The sequence below is a fragment of the Symphodus melops genome, assembly GCF_947650265.1.
Source record: "Symphodus melops genome assembly, chromosome: 7".
Taxonomy (NCBI): Eukaryota; Metazoa; Chordata; class Actinopteri; order Labriformes; family Labridae; genus Symphodus; species Symphodus melops.
Window position 1 is genome coordinate 11,206,917 of NC_136697.1, and position 24,486 is coordinate 11,231,402.

Below are 24,486 nucleotides of genomic sequence, written 5' to 3' on the forward strand. Positions count from 1 at the left end.
TCATAATGGAGATGCTGAGAAAATAAATAAAAAGGCGTGGGCCAAGATGCTTCGAGTATCGACGACTTCATTGATTACGAATCTGAATCACTAAAACTAACTGGGTTTTTTCCCCCTCCGTTCTATGAAAGCATAAAGATTGGGCTTACATCCAGTGCAGGTGTGGACAGGAGGATGTGGGTGGACTGTGCAACATCAGCTGCATGGAGGCTGTTGTGGTACGCCACGTCTGAGTGATAGTGGCCCTCCAGGGTCAGCATGAACGTCACAAAGGTGTCTGTTGGAATCTTGAAGGTCCTCATCAGGTCTCGCTCCTGCGTGCGATACAAGCGAGGGAAGGACAACAGTGAGAAGGGACAAAAGACGGTACGGCGAATGTGATCTGTTTACTGTGTGGTTTACACACGCAGAGAGACGAGCGGGGTTGAAGGCACTGACCTGGAATATGGTGTACATGACAGAGGTGAGCGGACGGTTATGGGAGTGCTCGGCCACTTTGAAGATATTTAGTCCCCATTTGTTGACGTCCTCCAGGTCCTGTGAGCGAGAACACACGATCAGACATCTCTCTCAGCCAATCATTTTATTTTCTTGTCTGTCTGCTGTATGATCCGTCTCCGGCTTACCTTCGACAGCAGCTCCTCCTGGTCCGTCTTCACCCCGAAGCGGCTTCCTGTTCCTCCACAGATGCTGGGCGTGTTGCTGACCTTCCTCACGCCGCTGATCTGGGTCATCGTCCCGCCCTGCTGCTGCTGTTGGTGCTGCTGCTGACCTTGTCTACGCTTCCTCTCCCTCGACTTAGGGACCGGACACGGAAGCTCCAACTCATTCTGCTTATCTGGTAGAAGAAAAGAAAAAGTTTTTAAAAAATGTGGTCGTTGGTTGTTACAGAGCAGAAGCAGACTGGACCGGTTGGGGTTGGATTGTGTCTCACGCGCCGCACAGAGTGAACGTAATAAACACGGGGAGACACCTCTAACACCTCCATGACAACACGTTAGAGCTGCACTTTCTTTTTCTCTTATAGGTTTAATCTGCTACATTTGTCCCAGAGAGCACAGTCTGCCAAAGTATGTGTGAGCATACCTGGCCAATAAGGCTGATTCTGAGAGTCATCTTTTATTAGTCATTGCTGTCACACTAAACATTGTGGAAAAAACACACCAAACACGTGGCATGAAGTCACGTCGGCCTGCGCATTCTAAGAAAGTGAGCAGCAACAACTGTGGATGCTGGCTCATTAAGCCTGAACAACAAGTTAGTGTGCAGGTCTGCTTTGTGACCGTGTGCAAAACTCCCCTGGAGTGTACTACACACACACACACGCTACTGCGTCCTCCACAGAGCACAGGAAGACAGTCATCTCTCTACACCTGACAGGTGTTCGCGGCGGTGCAGATGACAACAAAAGCGCGAAACTTCAAAGACTCAAATCCCCCCCCCCCACCCCCCCTCCCCCATCTTAACTATGTAGGCTGAAAAAAAAAATGGAGGTGTGCTTCGTAGCCGGGCATGAGTGTGCACCGACCCTACGTGTATTGGGTTGCCTGTCTGGGTGGATGATGGCGTTAAGTTTGATAGGAAGGTGAAAGACCTGAGGGGCAGACCAGCTGGCTCGCAGCACGAGTCACGAAACGCCACGGGGCTTTTTTTTTTTTTTTTTTCAAGAGAGAGAGGAGGGGGGGGGGACACTGCTGCTGTCCTCCTGATGTCTCCGTGGACCTGATGTCACCGTCTGCACACAAACACTCTCCCTCTCGCCTGCTCTTTTGCCTCCCGAGTTTTCCAGAGGGAGAGTCTTTCCTCTGTGTACTCCGTCTTCTCTCTCTCTCTCTCTCTCTCTCTCTCTCTCTCTCCACATCTCCCTGCAGCTGGAGAGAGGGGACTCTCTGTGTCTCCCCTCCAGACCAGTTCAGACTGGTTTGAGTGGACTGGAGCACACCAGGCTACTTAGCACATACTGTGGGTGACCTGGCAACCTCTGCCACATACAAACTGTCAGATTCCTGACGGACGCCACCTCATTTTATCCACTGCTGTAATGTGTGCAGCACATCTTGTAATGGACCTACTTCTGTGTGTGTGATGATTTGTGTTTGCTGCAGTGCTCACCTAGGAAGGTGTTGGAGATGTATTCTGACACTTGGTTGCCCGAGCGGCTCATCTCAGACAGGTGGTTCAGTTCCCGGTTCAGCATCCTTTTGAACTGGAGGGAAGAAAAAAAAAAGATAAAGAGAACATAATGAGAAATGATTTATGAAAGAGAAGGAGGATAAACATTCACTGCATCATTACAGAGTCGGTTTTTTTCCGAGCAGAGAAATTAAGCGTTTCCTGTTATGTTCCACTGAAAATATGTCCCATGAGAACACGGCCTGCTTCTTTCAAAATGCACCATGAGGTTGTGTTGACGTCTCCTCGGTCAGTCCCGAGGGGACTTGAGACTGTCTCATAATTCAGCAAACATCAATTCATATACAAAATTATCTTTATGTTACTTTTTTTTTTCTCTCCAGGGAAACAAAATGTGCCAGTTTTTTTTTCCCTCTCTCAGAGCAGAGAGAGAGCAGGACACCAGAATGAGTCCAGACTAAATCAAAAACATTGAAGTGCTTGAACCAAAGATAATGAAATCCATCATAAGTGATTAACCGGCTACAGTTAAAATACTTCAATATAGAGTTTATACACGCACACACATGCACCTACAAATACACAAAGTCCCGTCCGTGCTTTGTCTCCTCTGGGACACACCTTGATGTATCCCCAGGACACGGAGAACAGGTAGTTGGCCTCAGGCATGGTGCTGAGCTGTGCTGAGCCCCTGGTGCTCCCCAGCAGAAGCCCTGTACGCTCCTCTCTGAGTGGACCCCCAAGGCTGCGCTCAGCCCTGCAACCTGCAGCGCAAATCTCTTCCAAATACTCCGCCTTCAGACGCTGGACTGCGGTAACAACAACAACAAAAAAAGCCCCTGCTGAACCGCCGAAAAGGGGGCTGCGGCAGACCCCGACACTACATCCCTGAGCAAATATGTCTCCTCATGTTGTCGCCTCCTGTTTTCCAGTATTGCAAAGCCGCTGGCAAGAGTGATGGAATCCCCCCACCCCGCCCCCCAGGTGCAATCAAGATTTCCTTTTCTTCGTGAATCGAAGCGTCTCCGTCTGTCTCTCTAAATCACAATCCGAACGCTATCCTGAGTTGACACAACTGGGGGAAATCCAACCTTCCCGAGCCCCGATTGAGCAAAGCAGGGAGGACGATTTTAATAGAGAGGGAGAAAGGATAGGAGGGATGCAGAAAGACGGAGACGAGGAGGAGGAGGAGGGGGGGGGGGTGTGCTCTAGCTGTAGAGTCCCCTGTGGCAGAGAGGCTGATGGAGTCTCTCTCTCTCTCTCTCTCCCTCTCTCTCTCTCTCGCTAAACACTGAGCCAAGCACAGCACTGCAGAAAATGGGAGTTTGGAGAATCCCCCCCTTATCTCTCTCTCTCTCACACACACACACTTGTGCTCTCTGCAAACCCCCTCCCTCTGTCTCCCCCCCCCCCCATGCACTCCCCCTGCTCAGTAATGCAGAACAGAGTCAACGCATACTGCGCAATGTGAGGCTTCAAAGCACCACAGCGTTTATCACATGGCCGAGGACACCCGAGGTATTCATTTCTCAGTTTGGGTTTGACTCTTTAAAAAAAGAAACATTAGCTGCAGTGCACATTTTGGCGCATCTTACATTTTTCTGTTTTCATTCTGAATTTCAGCTTGTCAACAACTCTTTTCCCAATACGCAGTGTGTTTTCTGTCTCTCTGCAGCAGCACTGTGTGTAAAAAAAAAAGAAAAAAAAAAAAGACATAAATGAAGACAACGGATGAGAGAGTTTTTAGTCTGCCACCCACTAGTGTACCACCAATTGCACGACAACCTGAACGCCATGGCAACAGAGTCACGTGCGCACCCCCCCTCCATCGTTCTCACGGTGGTCCCTGTTCTGAACACATTGCATCACATCGCAAACACACACACACACTCAACGCATGGTGTGTGTTCTGGATTGACATAACTGGGCTAAACACTGTAAAGACACCAGATTGTGTCAGGCTGCAGATTCGGATGAAAAGGGCTTTTCCTGTCAAGGAAAAAAAAAAGTTGAAGCAAACCACATCCTAATCCTCATAATGAATGCAACTGAGTAATTGTGCAATCAATTTTTCTTTCCGGATATTTGATTCTGATTTCATTTAAAAATGTCCTGCAGTCATTCTCCTCATACAGAACCAGACACTCTTTAGTCTCTGCAGCTAATAGCTGTCAAGCAGACGGCTAACATCCACTCGAGTGCGAAACTTGAAAACCTCTTTCAACGCGCTGGCTGCACTCAGACAGCCAGCCTGCCAGAGGCTGTCCATTAAAATCAAAAGAGAGCTGGTCAGGATAAAAATGTGAATTGGAATCAGGCGTCTTGATTCCTTTCAAAGGGTGACCTGTAATTGATTCTTTAAGGAAGCAGAGCCCTGCAGATTATTGTAACCTGTAGGAAATGAATCAGACACAAAGCCACACGTCAGTTTCTCCGGGTCATGTAGTTCAGCTCAGACACACAGCGTGCATTCACAGCATGACGACAAGTCTGAGTGTTCAGGAGAACAGATTACTCAATGCATGGCGGTAACTCAGACATCCTTTTACGTTGCTGCTCACTCAGACCCCCCCCCCCCCCTTAGCAACCTCCACAAGTTACATAAAGTCAACTTGTGGTTCATTCTATGAGGGCGATGAGCTGATACGTCCCAAGAGTTTGAATATTCAAAAACTGTGCACACTGGAGTCACTGTTTTAATGTCAATGTGCAAACCCAAACACTATTTACATATGAACCCGTTTAAAGGGGCACACAAACAGTTCAAATGTTACTTTGCCTGAAACTGTGAATAAAGAATCACATAAAAGGCGGCAAATAAAAGAAACTAAGAATAAAAAGAAAGTTTTACTTTGAACTCTTTTTGTAAAGACATGATTGACTTTAAATCAAACAGAAACTTTTCTCACCTTTTTCCAACCCGTGAGCATCTCAAAGTTCTTCTCCTGCTTTTCAGAGCAACATAATCCCATTGTCACTTTAAATTTTTAAAAAAACCCAATCCGAAACACAACTAAAATGAAATCCCGTAAAGTTCCTTTGAGCTGTAACTCCTCTTCAGCGAGTCTGAGCGCTGCTTCCTCACTCTGTGGAGTCTTTTGTCAAGTGGACACAGGCAGGAAACGTATGGCGATAAAGCTCAACTTCTCTGATCGGCCTCTTTAGTCTAACATGAGATTGGTGGCTCCTCCCTCCAGCACAGGCCCAAGCATGCGTCCCCTCCTACTTCCCCTTTTTTTTTTTCACTTGACAAAGAAGTTTGACTCAAGTCACTTACTGGTAGAAGCTCTTCCTCCTCAGGCAACAAACAACTAACATACCTTTAACCCGTCACTGAAAAGTCCCACATGGCAAGTAAACAGAAAGCCATGCTGACGTTAATGGGGAGGAAAATCTCAGATTACACGGACCTATTGAAGTTGATTTAGTTTTTCTGGCATACTTTGAGCCTGACCCAAAAAGAGCAGAGATAAAGATGGGATTGCACAGCTTGACAACGCATTACAAAACGTGTCTGTGCAATCCGCAAAAGCCCACAGTGATGCCTCCTCCGCCCTGTGTGAGGCCGTTTATTGTGAAAACACACCGCATTAGCAAAGCGTAGAAAGAAACACTAGAAAGACATTTCCTAGAAGCCAGGGAACTAAACTGGGGGAAAAAAAAAAAAAAAAAAAAAAAAGGTCCTATTCGCCTTCCTCATTCGGTTTATTTTCCATGCAGCATCAGATCATAGAGGTTTAACGTTTTAATTACAATTAGACACCATAATCACTACTGCAGCTTCAGTCAAACCAAATCAAAACACTATAATTTTATATCCACTACTCCTGCTGCAGCTACGAACCCACCGCTACATCTGTTTCAATAATTTTGTCATTTTTTCCCCACTGAAGACAGCGGCGCTTCAAAGTTAAAGTGACCACACGTGAGTTAAAGTTTCCTACCCGCTCGGGGGCTCGCTTTTTTTTTTCTTTTTTTTCGGCTCTTGCACGCTAACCCACAGAGTTCTGCCCTTCCCTAACTGGATTCAGATGGCAGAGTTTGTCCAAGGCCGCCACCAGCTCCAGTATGGAAGTGTGGGGAGGGTAATGATAGTGAGGGGGCAGGGAAGCAGCCCCCCCCCCCCCTCCCCTCCCCTCCACCCCCAGCTCTGAGGTCACACCGACCAGGCTGGCGGTCAGCAGGGTGTGTGGTCCCGTTAGACCCGGATACACCTGCGCCCTTGAACACTGTAAGTAGAGACACTTAAGGTTTGACGGTGGGTTGAATTGCATCCTCTCTGGTTCCTCTCAGTCCGAGATCACGTCACCGAGGAACAGCTGCACATTCTGTGTGAAGTTGAGGATTAGGTGCAGTGAAGTGGCTGTGTTATGCCTCCAGTTTAAGCTTGTTTGAGTAATTGTTCTTTGTGTCAGCACCACCTTGTGGTCAGGTATGTTCATTGCAGGTATCTTGGTTAGTAGTGTTACTTCCTGTCATTTTATTGTTTAAACCGGAAGTAGAAAAGTCCGCGATGTCCGCTATTAGCGATCGTTAGCTCCCTACTGTACATGGGTTTCTTCATTTGCCTCTTGCTCAAGCAACGTCTGTGAGTATACTATGTTGACAATATATACTGACTTTAACCGTTGTATATCTTGTGTTTGTAGTAGTGTTTAAATGCATATTATATACATGCTAATCGCTACGTGGCTAAGCTAACGCCGTTAGCATTAGGCTATTGAGCTAATATATTTGCATTTCCATTCTTGGTTCAATACTGTTAGCTCACAATGGCATTCTGTTTGTATTGTGTTTCAGTTTCACAAAAAAAATAAGAAATATAAAGGACCTCAATAAACGTCTGCGAACCTTCTTCACCGTGGAGTTATTGAGACTGTTTAGCTGATTGGAGAGCTAGCTTCAGCAGTTAGTGAGACCAATACAGTGAAAAGACGGCAATACAGCACGAGGTGGTGAAGAGAACAGCCATCCTACGGAGCTACAGCACGCCATTCCAAGAGCTAAGTGGCAAACAAAGCAGCAAGACAGCCTTTACGCCAGCTTAACTCTTCTGTTGATGTTTTAAACACATCAAATCAAAATGACCGAGCCAGACAGTAAAGCTAATGACGACAATCGCTCTACAGCATCGCACTCAACCTCTTCAACATCCAGCTCGAAGGTAGGCTTTGCTATTGCCGTCGCTAAAGCCAAAGCTGAAGCGGCCCAGGTCAGAGCTGCACACTCACAGAGGGAGATTCAACTCAAAGTAGAACAAGCACGCATTCAAGCTACTCTTGAAGCACTAAAAGATGAAAAGGAGCGAGATGCTGCCATAGCAGAAGCAAATACACTGGAAGCCGGGCTTCTTGTACTAGACACAGCACAATCCAGCAGAGCTCCAGATCAGACCCTGCGCAGCAGCCAACACCAGCGCACAGCAGCTTATGTGGCAGAACAGGCCGGCACACATTCAGGTGGTCCACACATCAAGATAAAAAACGACATTATTAACCCTACATCATCCCATTCAAGCACGCTGTCAACTGGAAATGTGACTGAGTATAAATCTCCATCTCTGCCAGCACATAACGCAGATCCTGTCTACACTGTGCCTCAGCACTCACCTCATGCTCTACGCCATGATGCAGCGTCATATCAACAGTTTCCAACTCCTGTGCAGCAGCCTGTTGATACATCATATAGAGCTGATTATGTGCATTCTCAAAACACCAACGACCTGGCCAAATACCTTGCCCGCAGCCAATTAGTCACGTCAGGACTTACCACGTATGATGACCAGCCTATTAACTACTGGGCTTGGAAGACATCGTTTCAGAATGCTGTCAGCGGCCTAGATCTGTCTGCTTCAGAGGAACTCGACCTATTAATCAAGTATCTCGGAAAAGAGTCGTCACAGCATGTTAAACGAATAAAGGCAGTCAACATCAGAAGCTCTCTCACTGGACTTACAATGGCATGGGAGAGGCTTGAGGAAACATACGGGTCACCTGAAGCCATTGAACAGGCCCTCTTCACTAAGTTAGAAAACTTCCCTAAGATCACCATGAAAGACCCACAGAGACTCAGAGATATAGCAGACCTGCTGTTAGAGCTCGATGCAGCCAAGCAAGATGGCTCCCTCCCGGGTCTCTCATATTTAGACACCTCTAGAGGAGTTAACCCAATACTTGAGAAAATGCCACACAACATCCAGGAGAAGTGGATATCCTTTGGGTCCAGGTACAAACGAGAACATTTGGTCAGTTTCCCCCCTTTTCGTGTGTTTACAGACTTTATCTACAGAGAGGCAAGGGCTCGCACAGACCCCAGCTTCAACCTCTTCACAGCTTCACAACTCCCAGCAGAAAGAAGAAGCAAGTGGGAGAGACCTACAAAGATATCTGCCCACAAAACACAAGTGGCTTTTGTAGATAATCCTGAGGCTAGGAAGGACAATAGAACAGCCGAACCAAATAAATACTGCCCCTTGCACAAAAAACCTCATGCCTTGGAAAAATGCAGAAGCTTTCGAGGTAAGAACTTAGATGAACGCAAACAGTTCTTAAAGGAGCATTCAATCTGTTTCCGATGTTGCTCCTCTGCTGATCATATTGCCAGGAATTGCCAAGCCGTGATAAAATGCACTGAATGTGAGAGTATTAACCATGTATCAGCACTGCACCCAGGGCCTGCCACTTGGAGGTTCAAACCATCCCTTCCTGCTACAGAGCACGGCGGGGAGGGGGATGAGACAGATTCTCAAGAAGTCACCTCAAAGTGTACGCAAGTATGTGGTGAAGGACTGAGTGCAAGAGCATGCGCTAAAATATGTCTTGTCAATGTGTTTCCAGCTGGATCTAAAGAAGAGTCCAAGAAAATGTACGCAATATTGGATGAACAGAGTAACCGCTCCCTCGCACGGTCTGAGTTCTTCGATCTCTTTAAAATTTCTGGTTGCTCCTACCCATACACGTTAAAGACATGCGCCGGGCTTAAAGAAACAACAGGGAGAAGAGCCTATGGTTACATCATTGAGTCTGCAGACAGAGAGTTAAGCTTTCCTCTACCTACACTCCTGGAGTGTAACCACATTCCAGACAACCGGTCTGAGATACCCACCCCGAACGCAGCTCGCTATCACTCTCACCTGAGACACATCGCTGATCAGATTCCTGCCATCAATCCAGATGCGAACATACTCCTCCTACTGGGCAGGGACATCCTAAGGGCACATAAAGTCCGCACACAGATTAATGGTCCGGACAATGCACCATTCGCCCAGAAGATGGACCTAGGATGGGTCGTCATCGGGGACGTATGCCTTGGAGGTGCCCACAGACCATCACAGGTGAGCAGCTACAAAACGTTCATCCTAGAGAATGGTCGTACAAGCCACCTACAGCCATGCAACAGCCAGATCAGGGTGAAGGAGATGCTTAGTCAGACACCCAAGCACCAGCAGCATCCAGCACTAATCTCCACCTACACCAGCACAGCGCAAGTTGGAGACAACCTGGGTGGAACCATCTTCAGTCGTACTGATAATGACCACAAACTTGCACCGTCGATGGAGGATGTAAGGTTTCTTCAGATCATGGATGCAGAGGTCCACCAAGACCACTCTGGCAGCTGGGTCGCACCTCTACCTTTCCGGTCTCCAAGGCAACGACTCCCCAACAACAGGAGACAAGCACATGACCGTCTCATCTCACTCCGTCGCACGCTGGAGAAACGGCCCCAGATGAAGGCTCATTTCACTGAGTTCATGGAAAACATGCTCCAACGAGGACATGCAGAGGTTGCTCCACCTCTGCAACCCGGAAAAGAGTGCTGGTACTTACCGCTGTTTGGAGTATACCACCCCAGGAAGCCAAACAAGATACGTGTGGTCTTCGACTCAAGTGCGTCGCATGCAGGTGTGTCACTCAACGACATTCTACTAAAGGGCCCCGACCTTAACAACGGCTTGCTAGGTTTGTTGATGAGGTTCAGAAAGGAACGGGTAGCCATCACTGCTGACATCGAACACATGTTCCACTGTTTTGTAGTGAAGGAGGACCACAGAGATTTCCTCCGCTTCTTGTGGTACAGAAATAATGATCTTACCTGTGATATTGTGGAATATAGGATGCGGGTCCACCTCTTCGGGAACAGTCCCTCCCCTGCTGTGGCCACGTATGGCTTACGGAGAGCAGCTCAAAGTGCCGAGGCAGACCACGGCAGTGACGCTAGGGCATTGGTCGAGCGTGAGTTCTACGTCGACGATGCACTGAAGTCCTTTGACACAGAGGAACAAGCCATCAGTGTTCTTAAACGTGCACAGAAGATGCTTGCAGCATCCAACCTCAGGTTGCATAAGGTTGCATCTAACCGACCTGCGGTCGTTGAGGCGTTTCCGCCTGAAGATCGCTCCAAAGACATTGAGGATTTAGACCTCTTCGTTGATGACCCGCCTCTCCAACGTAGCCTCGGGTTGTCCTGGAACATCTGTACAGACATTTTCACGTTTCAGATTGCAAACGATGACAAGCCTTTTACTCGCAGAGGGGTCTTGTCAATGGTCAACAGTCTGTACGACCCTCTCGGGTTTGTCGCACCAGTCTCTGTTCATGGCAGGCTTATACTCAGAGAGCTCACCTTCCAAGCAGAGGACTGGGACACACCACTTCCCAAAGACATGGAAATTGAGTGGACCAGATGGAAAGAGTCCCTTAGAGACCTGCAAGGGCTCCAGATACCGCGTCCATATACATCATTCTCCACCGCAGGTGCACAAAAAAGGATACTGTGCGTGTTTGCAGACGCATCAATGAAGGCCATTGCAGCTGTGGCCTACATAAGGGTGACAAACCACAATGGACAAACTGAAGTTGGTTTCGTCTTTGGAAAGGCGAAGTTAGCCCCACAGCCTAGTTTAACCATTCCTAGACTGGAACTGTGTGCTGCCGTACTCGCTGTAGAGATTGCTGAGCTGGTAGTCAGCGAGATGGACGTGAAGTTCGATGACATTCAGTACTATACGGATAGCAAGGTCGTGCTAGGCTACATCCACAACCAATCAAGGAGGTTCTATGTCTACGTCCACAATAGAATCCAGCGCATCCACCAATCATCACACCCCGACCAGTGGAGGTACGTCCATACAGATCTGAATCCAGCTGACATTGGATCGAGGTTCATACCAGCAGCTCTCTTAGGCAGCTCGACGTGGCTCACAGGACCAAGCTTCCTTCAGGATGCACCTTTGCACACATCAGAGCCTCAAGAGACTTACGACCTCATTAGTCCTACCACAGACTCTGAAATACGCCCACAAGTAACGGCAAGTCTCACACATGTTGCTAGAGGTGGAGTCCACCCTCTGCGCTTTGAACGTTTCTCCAGCTTCAGCTCTCTTGTCACGGCAATGGCACGACTCATTCACATAGCCCGTTCGTTCTCTCACTCCGTCCATAGTAACTGTCATGGTTGGCACATCTGCTATCCTACAGTCGAAGAGTTGTCAAGGGCTAAAGTGTGCATTGTGAAAAGCGTCCAAAGCACATGCTATGTGGAAGAGCTCAAGCGTATAGCCGCTGGGTCAAACATCCAAGAAGATGACGTCGTTCTCTTGAAGGACAATCAGGTCAAAAGGAACGAATGGCCTATGGCTGTCATTACAAAGACATTACTAGGACGAGATGGACTTGTTCGAAAGGTTGAAGTGGCTGTCATTAAGGACGGCATCAAAAAGACATTCTCACGTCCTGTGACAGAAGTGGTCCTGCTTCTGTCTCCAAAGACTGATTCTAGTAGTTAAGTATGTGGGCTCTTGAACGACCCCAGGCGAGGAGTGTTATGCCTCCAGTTTAAGCTTGTTTGAGTAATTGTTCTTTGTGTCAGCACCACCTTGTGGTCAGGTATGTTCATTGCAGGTATCTTGGTTAGTAGTGTTACTTCCTGTCATTTTATTGTTTAAACCGGAAGTAGAAAAGTCCGCGATGTCCGCTATTAGCGATCGTTAGCTCCCTACTGTACATGGGTTTCTTCATTTGCCTCTTGCTCAAGCAACGTCTGTGAGTATACTATGTTGACAATATATACTGACTTTAACCGTTGTATATCTTGTGTTTGTAGTAGTGTTTAAATGCATATTATATACATGCTAATCGCTACGTGGCTAAGCTAACGCCGTTAGCATTAGGCTATTGAGCTAATATATTTGCATTTCCATTCTTGGTTCAATACTGTTAGCTCACAATGGCATTCTGTTTGTATTGTGTTTCAGTTTCACAAAAAAAATAAGAAATATAAAGGACCTCAATAAACGTCTGCGAACCTTCTTCACCGTGGAGTTATTGAGACTGTTTAGCTGATTGGAGAGCTAGCTTCAGCAGTTAGTGAGACCAATACAGGCTGTGAGAGCAAAAGGAAATCAACCCACGATAATTCACTTTTATTCTGCAGAGACGACCCACTCACTGTACATTACTGGGCTTATATCTAACTTACTCCCTTATACTCCATCCTCCTTAAAATGACATTTTATTTTCTTACTACCATTCTCTAAACACGTTAATATTTCATGTTTTGTTGACCGTTTACCTTGTGTAGCTATATTCTGTTGTCGCGTGCAGCTTTCCCGTCTTTTCACATGTATCGCTTTTTCTCAGTTGCAGCAACAAACCAGACCTGTTACTGTGGATTAATAACATTATTACCAGAGTCTGTGATTAGAGCCTCATCCCGAGCACTCGCTTTACATTAACTTCTAGAAATAGCAGACCTATCGCAATCTTATATCATTGATCATTCAATATTTAACACAGACATGAATACGGTGTTTTAATTAAACTATATTTAAAAACTATCTTGCAATATAACGGGAATACGCCGATGGCTTTAAAATTGCCCAACGATCCAGCACACTGAGGAATCTCAAACGGAACGTCATAAACTCTTGACCTCGGCTCTTTAAAGAACAGCATTGGTCAACAATGCTCAGTGCTGGTGTTGGCTCATAGAGACAGCAGGACTCTGACTCACGGGGAACAATGTGGCTGGCCTGCCTGAGCGAGCGGCTTCGCAGTTATACGTCTGCAGAGCCTTGTGCCCATTGTCCTGACAGTCCCAGTGACGCGTTTCTCTGTAACAACTCAACCTGGCTGCATGGTCGAAGCTCTTCTATTGTCGTCTGGTAAGCAGGGAGCAGAGGAGAGGGGGCAGCAGGGGGCACGGGAAATAAAGAGACAGGAAACCTGTGTCATGGTCACAGTCACCCGCAATGGTCTGAACACACTCCTCCCCTCAGACCACAGAGCAGAACACACACGGAAACGGACAACGCCGCCCTGGGTGTTTATAATCTGACGCCGCCATAATGTCTCCACTGTCTGCACATGGTTAAATAGCTGTGCACTGTGCAGTTACTTGAGCGAGCTGTGCAGAAATGAAAAATGGATGCACCAAAACAAATGCACACATTTCTGTAGTTCTAAACACTTTCTTTGTGTAGTTTTAAAGTTGTTCAACTTTAACCCAACCAGGATGATGATGTTTTCTTTTTGAGATATTATTCAACACATGAGCACGGTATCACTATTATTGTTTTCATTTTAGCATGCAAACATTTAGTCTCACTTCCTTCCTGAGTGCAGCCTCATGGCGCTGTTCGTGTGGGCTGCAGACGTCTCAGTCTGGTTAAGGAGAATGTCACCTCATGACGTTCACTTATTACAGAAAATACTGCACTCAAGCTTGTGAAGAAGTGAAGCAAGCTACTAAAAGTCATTCCACTTCCTTTGGTTTAATTCAGACCGTAGGGCGCGTCAATAAAAAGATCAAAAGATAAAAAGGATTCAAACAGACGGACATGGCTCGACAGAGCGTGCGACTTAGCCGCCTTTCCACGAGAAACTAGCGCTACGTCACCAGTAATTAGCCGGCTGATATTCATGTTCAAGTTCAAGTGAGCTGTATTTATACAGCACAACACTGTCGATCCAAAGTGCTAAACAGTACAGACGGAGCATCAACAAAACATAAAAAAAAAAAAAGACAACATCAGTACAGGTACCCAGTGTTAATGTGCTGTATGCAGGCCCGCCCCTTTCTACACGCAGAACACGCACTGTGCGTAGGGCCCCGCGATCCATGGGGGGCCCCATTTTGCGCAAGTGAATTGAATTTCCCTCGGGATCAATAAAGGATCATCCTTCTCTGTAAATGCGCAAAGGATGCACGTGCATTTTGCCGAGAGGCGCGCGTAGAGCAGCGCCGCCAAGTCAGCCCGAGGCAGGAGGGTAAAAAAAAAGAGACGCAATGATTGACAGAGCGAAGCATCACCATCTGACCAATCAGCGGCCAGAGGGGCCGGCAGGCAATTTTGTGCAGGTAGAGAGTAGAGAGAGAGAGAGAGATGACTTCCAAACGTCAATATGATTCGGGAGCTAGCAAAAGAAAGAAAAAGTCCAAACAAGAAGAGGCTCGTGCTTCACTTGAAGGTGGGTATGTTGTTGAAATAAAAAAGAAAAAAACTTTGTGGCATAAAAACATAAACTGCTGGCATGTCTGCTCGTGCTAACCATGAGACAGAAGATATAACTGTGTTGAGATGTGGACTGGAGATGACATTTTCAAGCGGCCCTGATGACCATTTATTAAATGTTAACTGAATATTTTCAGCTTTATTGAAAAAAAGGAGTTTTTAATTGACTAGTTGGTGGTCATATGTTGGCTCAGGTTTATAGCCTATCAATCTATGTTTTTATTGTTCCACTGTTGATAGAAGCTGTCCATTTGATTCGTTAGTAATTGTAATTTATTATTATTATTATTATTATTATTATTATTATTATTATGCTATTGGAAGGGGGGCCCCTAATAAAATCCTGCTTAGGGCCCCCACTTGGCCCTGGCTGTCCTCATTAAAACCTGAAATATCATTGGACCCGTGTGCATTAGTGGTAGCAGAGCAGACAAGTTTTGAATGAGAAGACCATGGCACAAACGTTGCAGAAACGTGATGAAAGTAGATCTGATCTTACTGGTTCAATAGCTGGAGGCAGACTCGCTCAGCAAACTGAAGAGTAAATACAGTCCAACTTACCTGGAGCTATTTTTTTTTGTGGTGTTATTTAACAGTGAAATATACATTTATGGCTCAAAAGAATTTTCCTTTCATGAGTCTTGACTTTTTGTTTCTTAGTTTGACCTTTAGCAATGATGTCACTGCAGACAGCAGACCAGCGTTTGAGCTCAACATGACACCAGAGCCAATATTCCCTCCTGGCTCAAATCAATGATGAACGCCTCAGTGTGCAGGATCAAATCATATTGCATGTTCATCTGCAGCTCAGCCATGTTATACAACACACTCTGGTTTTACTTTTCACATGAAGAGCATTGTTCCGTTTCCTTTCAATATTCAAAGTTACCTGGAACTTTGACATCATGCAGGCAAACTAAATGCTGCTCAAACTTTTTTTTTTTCTTCAACAACATCTATAAAATGATGAAGCCATCGTCAAATCTACCACAGAACGGCTGTTACTTTGCAAGTGCGTCAGTGTGGTTAAAGGCAATTAAAGTTTGCATACACTAGTCAAATTTGCAACTACCATGCAACAAAGGCCAACTGTACGACTTTGCACAAGTCCGACAGGTCCCCTTGCAAGAGCCTACTTATGTCAGGTCTATTAGATAATAGGCAGAAAGACCGCGGGGCGGTTTATCTACGAGGGTCTTGTGTTGATCATCATGACACTTGGTTGAGAAAACAATGCACAGTGAGCTGTGCTTGAAGGTTCATCATAAGGAGCATTTTAGTGACAGCTTTCTAAAGCTTGTGATTTGGAAATTAAAAAAAAAAAAAAGGGTTTTAATATGAGTTAATAAGATTTAAGCCCTGTTGAAATTTTAAACAATAACATTTTTAAACATGCACTTGAACACACTCACAGAGAATTGGTGTTCATAAGAATAACTGTGATCTCATTTCCATACACAAGAAACCTTTGGATGCTTTTGTGGGTTAAATACCCAAACGTTCTGCATTTAGTTACTTTCAACTACACTTGTCGAAACTTTACAAATGCACTGTTTGCACAAATACAAGTAATATCTAATAGGCAGTTCATTATCCTACCTTGTTTGAGGCCATGTCACTGACTGAGCGGTAGGTCTGGATGGTCTCCAGCTGGTCTAGACACCAGTCCAGCTCCTCCATGGTCTCCATCGCCAGCTTCTGGTAGGAATCATCTGCCAACAGACACATGGACACGTAATCAGGCCCCAGAGGATCCATGTCTATGGATGAGCCACCCGACAGCATGTGTGGAGGTCCAAGGGTCCCGGAGTTGCTTGATCTAACGGAGGACTGGCTCGCTGGACATCCGGGAGTGGAGGAGGAAGAGGGGGAAGAGTGTACACAGAGCTCCTTCATCACGTTTAGCTCCACCACCTCAAGAAAAGTTTACGAAAGACGAACTCTCAGACACGAAATGAAACACGAGTTTCTGTTTACTGAGTCCTTCTCTTTAGTCTCCCTCTTCCCCGTCGCTCTCGTGAAACTTTTCAAACCCCCTCCCACTTTGTCTGCTTCCCCCTCCCCTCTCAGAAACACTTTACTGAACCGGTGGTGTGCAAACTAGGCGGTCTGCTGCCTCCTGCTGTTGATGCGTCTATGACCCCCCCCACCCCCCCGCACCAATAATGTGTCCATACAGGTACACAAACACCAACTTTTTTGTTTTCGGGTTTTTTTTTTTAAACACTCTCTCTTAAGGATGTTTTGACCCAAACAGAGGCGGCTCCACGAAACTTTAAAACTTTTGGAAGAGAGGTTTTGGAAGACCCCCCCCCCCCGCAAAAAAAAAAAATCAACACAAACTTATTTGACGCACTCTTGTCACTGCTGCAATGATTGCCGCTACAACTCCCTCCACTTCCTCTCTGAAATGTGCAGACCACTTCAAGGCTCGACTCGGCTGAGCAGCAGCAGCTCACACCACAGCAGCGTGATTCACAAACTGGCTCTCTCCTCTCTGAACCTCTCTGAGGGAGGGGAAAAAAAAAAAAATTATATGAAACACCAAACTCTGTGTTTGCACAAGCAACACGAGAGGCAAACTTTGACTCCCTGAATTGAGGAGGGGGAGAGAGGGAGGCCAGGCTCTCTCTGTGTGTGCCAAAGAAACCAAAGCGCTTCCTCTTTGGCCCTGAACTCGCAGAAAACACGGAGTGGAATTATTACTAAACGCTGGAGTGAAAACATAGCCGTCGTTTCAGGAAACAGCTAGTCATTAGCAGTTATTACTGCCAGGTGGTAGACACACGCGATGTCCAAGTATCAAAGCGGTTCAGGAGAAATCCGCAGAAACTATAAAAGACGAGAAAACAAATTAAAAGCATCTTTCTGATGAAGCGGGCAGAAGGTTGATTCAACACATTTCTGCCTCGAGGGACTGAACGCTGGACGCATCTGGATCTCCCCACCTTCCTTTTTGCCCTGGAAGAGACCGATCTCTACTTCATAGAGCGTCACACATGGAAGAAATTTACCCCATATGCTTAGCACAACAGGACAGCCAGCGTGCTGCTCCCCAATTTACGTCAATATGGTGGATCAAAGCACTTCAAAGCGCAGTGATGGCGTACAGACTCTGAACCGCCACGGTTTGACAAAGAGCTTCAATGAACTCTCTGATGGTATATATGCAGTCGAGGAGACACTTAAACAACGAAGGAAGATGATCACAGCAACTCGTCTGGATCTAACAGAGAGTCAGGTTTCAATCCTTAAAGCTTAACTCAGCTCTTCAGAAATCAGGCCACCGACTCCTCAGGTTACACGAGCTCAACTGCTAGAAGTCGCCTAATTCCTCAGCACGGATTCATTTTCCTTTACTTCAGCTCCAGGTTGGAGAATTCAACAACCCTTGGCGACAATATTCAGCTGGAAGCAAAACCTTCCTGGACCAAACTATTCACAGGAACCACTGGCATCCAAGTCATGTAAAAGTCAGTGACACAGAGCAGAAAGTGAAGCATCAAAGCAGCTCAGGCACAAGGCGTTGAGCTGTTGAAACTGGGTATACACCGACGTGAGGCCGTCTCGAGCCAAAGGAGCAGGAGACCATGCCAAGGAGGTGCGACCACATCCTGCCCCAGTTTCATCCAATGAGTGCTTCAAGATACATTCTGCATTTCAGGAAACATCAAAGGCCTTGGCTGGTCCACGCCGCCTTCATGAGCGTGATTCAGGTCAGACCGAAGCCGTCTGCTGATTAATAACACAGTCCAGCATCTGATGGCAGTAAAAACCCTCGGATGTAGAACAAAAGATTTTTGGTGTCTGGCTTCAAACCACTCGTCTCGAGCAAGACCAGTGGAGAGGAACTGCACATTTAGCAGTCTGTAGTTGTTCATCAAAACGCTGGAAAGTAGGCCACAGATCATCTACAAAACTGAAGTCACAATCAAGTTTACGCACTTGATGATATTGATGATGACGATGCTGGTTCTGTTTGATAATGATGATATTTAGGATGGTTTCGATGCTGATTTGAACCCTCGTGATCAGCTGACGACGTTGTACTTTGCCCGTCAGCACCTGCGTGTCCGATCGGCCGTTTCCTCCTTTCTAGATCCTCGCTTGTGTTCCTTCTCTCTGACGTCGCTCGGGATAAAAGTGTCTGCTAAATGAACTGGAGAAGTTTGAGTTAAAGTTTGACTTGAGAAAAGTTATGCACTAACACACACACACACACGCACACACAGCAGAAGTACTGAGAAAAGCTGAATACATCATTGCTTTTTGGTTGATAATAAATACAGGGCTAAATGGGCCGACACATTTCACAATATCACCAGTCAAAGGTGGCATGACGCACATTCAAACTGAAAAACCTGCTCCGAGACAGAGTGTGAGGTACTTTTCCAGCCTCTCGTTTCACTGGAAGTTTTTTCTCTCTCGTTGAGTCCTAATGCTTTGGCCATATGCTGGAGGCTGCAGAGAGGACAACAGACCTCAGTGTGCAGACAGACCCTGTCTGCCTCCCCCCTCTCCTCCATTTCCCTCCAACTCTCTCCCCTATAGAGCCACAAACCGGCCCTCTGTGGGAGTCATCATCTGCACTAAAACCAGGCTGGACTCAACCCCATTCACCCCCTCTGCCCCCCCCCCCCCCCCTCATCCCATCCTACCCCACCCCCAATCTCCATTCCCACCTGAGAAACCTTCAGCTCCACCTCACACAGCCACTCACTGTGTTCTCAACCCACCCTCCCAAAATCTGTTTCCCTCTCTGTGTGGATAAACATCTGTGCAGAACTGGACTTCTTACCTATTACAACATCACCTGATAAGCCATACCAGGCGAGTAAAGACATCTGAACCCTTCGCTCTGTTACAACTAGAAGCAAAAATTACATATCAAAAGTGTTATAATAAAAACGATTTAAAAAGAAGTAATTGTATACAGACTTGTATAATATAATATACATAATATAATACAATGTCATCTCTTGATGATTATAAATGTATTTCAGAACTGTTTAAGGTTATAACATTTCAGTTTGGTTCTTAATATTCATAATGAAACATTATATTTTAGGTTCTTCAAGTAAAGTCATTATAGAGCAGAAACTCCACAGACTAAAAATAAAATCTGTCCAAAACTGCAGTTCTTCAAGTGGCCACTTGTGTCTGGCTCCAAAGGTGAGTTAATCTTCAATAAGTCCTATATGAAAAATGACAAACTCTACAGCAGAATTTAACATGGTTCCATTCTGGTACAAAACACAGATAAATAAATGTCTTTTCATAACAACATGGACATAGTCACATACATAAAAGCATGAATGCATTGAGTGCTGGTAGCGGTCTGCTAGCATCATTTTACCTGATTTGATGACTGAACTTAATCTGTAGGCGTTGTGGGTGGTGTTGGTACTTTTCAGAGCTTTTGTCTTCTGCTCTGCACCTGATGCTTGCTCTCCTTACAGCAATGTAATAAATAACAGACTCTGGTCAGGTAGCACAAAAAATAAAATAAAATGTTATCAAAAAAAAGAAAAGAAAAAAGAAATGAAGGTTCCATCACTGCATCGCTTTGATAACTTAACTTTCACTGTCCACACGGCTTGTCAAAATCCACCGTCAGGTAATAATCTAAACACAAACATGCCAAAGGCACAAAGATATTTTGTATGAAAGAACAAAGAGTATTGTGTGTAAACAGCTTCACTGGCTTAACGTACAGTTGAAGTTTTAATGTAGTGATGGAGTTCTACACTGAGGCTTTGTTAACACAGTGACTAATGAAGCTTAAGTCTTGTTTATTCAGACTGGTTCGTCTGATCAGGGAATAATGGTGCCAGTTTAGACAGAGAGTCAATAAAAACAAGTCTTGAGTCATCAGTCAGTCAAAGAGCAAACAACCTCGACCTGTACCATGTACGCAAACACACATTCCTCATGTCGACATCAGCAGATCATGAAGGAGTGAACACACTCTTTGATTCAAACCCAGTGGTGTTTGTTTCACTTTGTTCCCCACGTGGAGCTGAGACAGACAATGAATCACCCGTGCATCACCCCCAATGTACGTCAATTCGCTGACATGATGAGGGAGGGGAACATGTGTTGACACTAAGAAAGAGAGGGGGAGAGAGGCACTCGCATTCTTGAAGTAATCGTCCAATTAGAGAGGTGATCTATACAGGTGAAAACACAGGTGGTGGGAAGGTGACTTCTGAATTGACTGATCAGCGACTTGGCAAAAGCAACGTTCTCTATTTGCTTTATAAATACAACTAAATAAACTTTAATTCTTTGCTTTATTAATATTTTATTTGCATATTGTTACCGCACTAAATATAGAACGTTTGTGTAGCTACAGCGTCATTTTAAAGTGTTACTTGACATTATGTGGAATTTCCAAATGCATTTGCTCTTTGTCCTGAAGAAGACTCCTGTAGACACATCCTGGTTAGATACAGGACTTTTATAACAGCAGCAGAGTGCCTCTGATTTTTAGTTTAGACTGTCACTTCTTCACCCTGAACTTTGTTTGTAGTCTTTCATCTTGGTTCCATTTGACCTCGGTCACTTCATGCATCCTTCAGGTGCAGTTCATTTCGTGACATCATTTTTGACCTCGTACAAGACTTGCCTCATTTTATTTTCGGTTTTTGTTTTGCATTGAAGTATTTATCAGGGAGGTCATAGGCGCCGGACAAAAAAACGCAGGACTCCCCTCACTAAACACACAACACAATAGAGATGCACAAAAAAGTGGGGGAAAAAAAAGAAAACACATGAAGCTCTTAAATTCCCAAATAAAGTACTTCAAGGTTAAGTCCTTTCAATGTTATTTTGTCTTCAGCAACAGCCTGTCGGTGAATGACATTACATCATTAAATAGTTTTCATTTAATTTCTGGCAACATCAGGATGGTTTGTAGGTCTCTGGTAGCCCCCCCCAGAACATTACAAGAACCAAACATTTATGATGACTTGCAGCAAAGGGCTGAGGTCGAATTTGAACCCGCAGCCGCTGCGACAAGGACCATAACGTCTGTACATGGGGTACGCACACATAACTGCTGGGCTATCGGTCCCTCCCAATGAAGTTATTTTCCTGAGCTCTTATTTTAATGCACCAATTTGTGCTTCTACTGCGCCATTTTCTAATCTTGGTAGTGTTGTGCTCTCTGTCCCTTTAAGTGTTCTTCTGGCAACTTTTCACACCAATGACTGATGCAATTATGAAGGTCCATTTATCATGGCAGCATGAACTGGAAGTTAAAACAGTTCCACCTAATAAGATAAAAAGCGGGACTTTTTTTCTGATATTTATAATATAAGTTCTGGTGCCATCATTAACTCTTTCTGTTCATGACGATTATAACAACATTAGTAGCTTCATATTCAACATGAGACTTTCACAACAATCCATCCTTTCAAGACAGGATGTGACAGCGGAAGTCTCCTTCTCTTTGATCACCTGCAGATCCTGAGCGAGGTGAGATTATCTGTGCGTTTGTGTCTCTTAGATGGGGATCTTTTAAAAGATATCCAAAATGGTCAGGAAGCATAGTCTGGCAAGCTGCCCAGGTAAAGTCTACATGTGGGAAACAGATGGATGATTAAAGTCTGTTCAGGTCAGATAGACAGACTTCAGGATAAACCCAGAAGAATCACATCCCTGCTTTAAGGGCCTGCCTACCATGGGCCTGTCCCCCCCTGGCCTGTCCCCCCCCCCCCCCACACACACACACAGGTGTTGGCTGATACACCTGAGGTGGGGGGAGCTCCCTCCCCTGGGTCTGATGGCCCCTCCCTCTCACATGTGCGCTCCTTGAACCGGCCGGGCCCTGCAAGTGACAAGCCCCCTCCGAAGGGCCTGGGGACTACTGCTGCTGCAGGGCCCGGCCAAAGAACAACACTGGCCTCGCCCTGTCCCTCCATACAGCGAACATCCCCAATTAAAAAGAAAAAAAAGAAGAAAAAAAAAAGAACCCCAAGCACCACAATTCCTGCAGACAATAAACTTTATAACATAATCCATACATAAACACCATCATCACATTTGGTATACACACCCCAACACATTCAACACACACTGATCACTCTCACATTGTCCCTCTCAAATACACCTCATAAAACACCTTCTCTCTCTCTCTCTCTCTCTAGCCCTATCACTCTTTTAACTGTTTTTTTCCTTTCTTACTTAAATTTCATTATTATTATTATTATTATTATTATTATTATATCTTGTGTAGTTTTCTACTATCTGTGCTAGTTGTCAGTTGATTTATCTATTGAAATCTTTCTATTTTGCACTAACTCACTTACTTATTTTCTACTGTATTTTGTAGAAAAAAAAAAAAGGGTTGCTGAATCTTTTCACGTCACGACCACCAATAAGAACTGCTTTGGTGTTCACAGGTGACATTTCTGATGTGCGAACGCCTTCTTTGTCTGCGTGTTCCTCTGCTCCCGTCTCTGCACATTAATGCCAGATAAAACTGTCTCAATCGTGTAGAGCATGACTTGTGTTTATTTTGTTTACCACACATGACTGAATCTCTACCTAACTGTCAGTAAAGTATCTTTGATCTTAAAAATCTGTTCAAGACTTCAAATGAAAAATGTCCAACAGAGATGAACGGGCCTCTTGCTTACCCATTCATTGTAATTACTAAGAGGAAGAAAAGTTCCAGGTTTGTTGATCCCATACTTGAAGTACACGTAGTATCACCACCTGTTATATAGTAGTTACCAGAAGAAAGCAGTGTGATGATTAAAAAATTAAAAACCTGTTGTTGATGCAATTTACAGTAATGGTCCAACCCTGTAACCCCTTTGTCTTCTTTCCCAGTCTTCATACCTGATTATGTATCTTCATAGTTTACAAGTGCAGCTCAATCTCCCCATGTATGAAAACAAAGGGCTCGAAGACTTATACAAACAATCTCACACACACAAACATGCACACACACACCCCATCAGGGCCTGTTTGACAGCTCCCACACAATGAACCATGGAGCTGTGTTGGCACGGGCCAGCCTGAGGGATGGGCTGCAGCGAGGTTTATGACTGTGCTGACGTCAATGACATAATTCAAATACTTAACCAGGCTGCATGCTTGTGGATCCGCTCCTCTGCCTGTTAGCCTGGAAAACCTGAAATGGATTCCTGACTTTGAGCAGAGAAGAGCGGAGTGGGGCTGCCAATGCCCGAGAAATGACAACATTTGATGATGTTGTATTCATCATGCAGGGTTAGGGTGCTCACACGTCATTAAATCATGACAACACTCATGTATGCCTTCACACAATGCAAAACTGCACGACTCCTCTGATTTAAAAAGAACTCTTAGATTGCATCAACCTGGCAGATTACAGATGACGAACTGATCCTTTTTTTTTTTTTTTTGTGTATTCAGTCTGACTTACCTGTTTGATATGAGTCATTATCTTTGTTTACAAAAAGAAACCTGAGAAATGAGTAAGTTTTACTACAGGATCCCACACCCTGTCCAGTTTACGCACAAAGTCAAAGTGTGTTTAATCTTAAATCGAAGAATGCGTTTGTTTTCTGCCGTACTCTAATCTCATTGCACTGCAGACCTACTGACGGGAATCCCCCCACAGAAAGACTTCTCAGGCCAAGCCTCTGGCAATAAACTAATTAGATTAGGACCAATGGGTTCAATCATTTTCAGTATGCTCTAAAGTTTTTTTTTTTTTCAGCACAGAAATCTCATTTAAGAACCAAACTATCAGATCTACTGAATAACAAATAATCAACTCCAGAATTTACAGAGTACTTTTATATCCGGTGAGATTAAGAGAAAGATTGTTCTTAAAATGTTTGCCATTA

At 45.2% G+C, this 24,486-nt stretch overlaps 1 protein-coding gene across 1 annotated transcript in view; it reads right to left on the reverse strand.

Annotated features, from left to right (window-relative positions):
- The window catches only part of LOC306826197 (3',5'-cyclic-AMP phosphodiesterase 4B-like), a 61,728-nt gene that overhangs the window by 3,664 nt on the left and 33,578 nt on the right, over positions 1 to 24,486 (reverse strand). The window contains exons 8-12 of the mRNA XM_079347372.1: positions 16,244 to 16,356; positions 2,113 to 2,206; positions 627 to 838; positions 439 to 537; positions 150 to 314 (exon numbers count right to left, since the gene is read on the reverse strand). Coding sequence (XP_079203498.1) covers positions 150 to 314; positions 439 to 537; positions 627 to 838; positions 2,113 to 2,206; positions 16,244 to 16,356 — 683 coding nt within the window. The remainder of the gene's footprint in view (positions 1 to 149; positions 315 to 438; positions 538 to 626; positions 839 to 2,112; positions 2,207 to 16,243; positions 16,357 to 24,486) is intronic.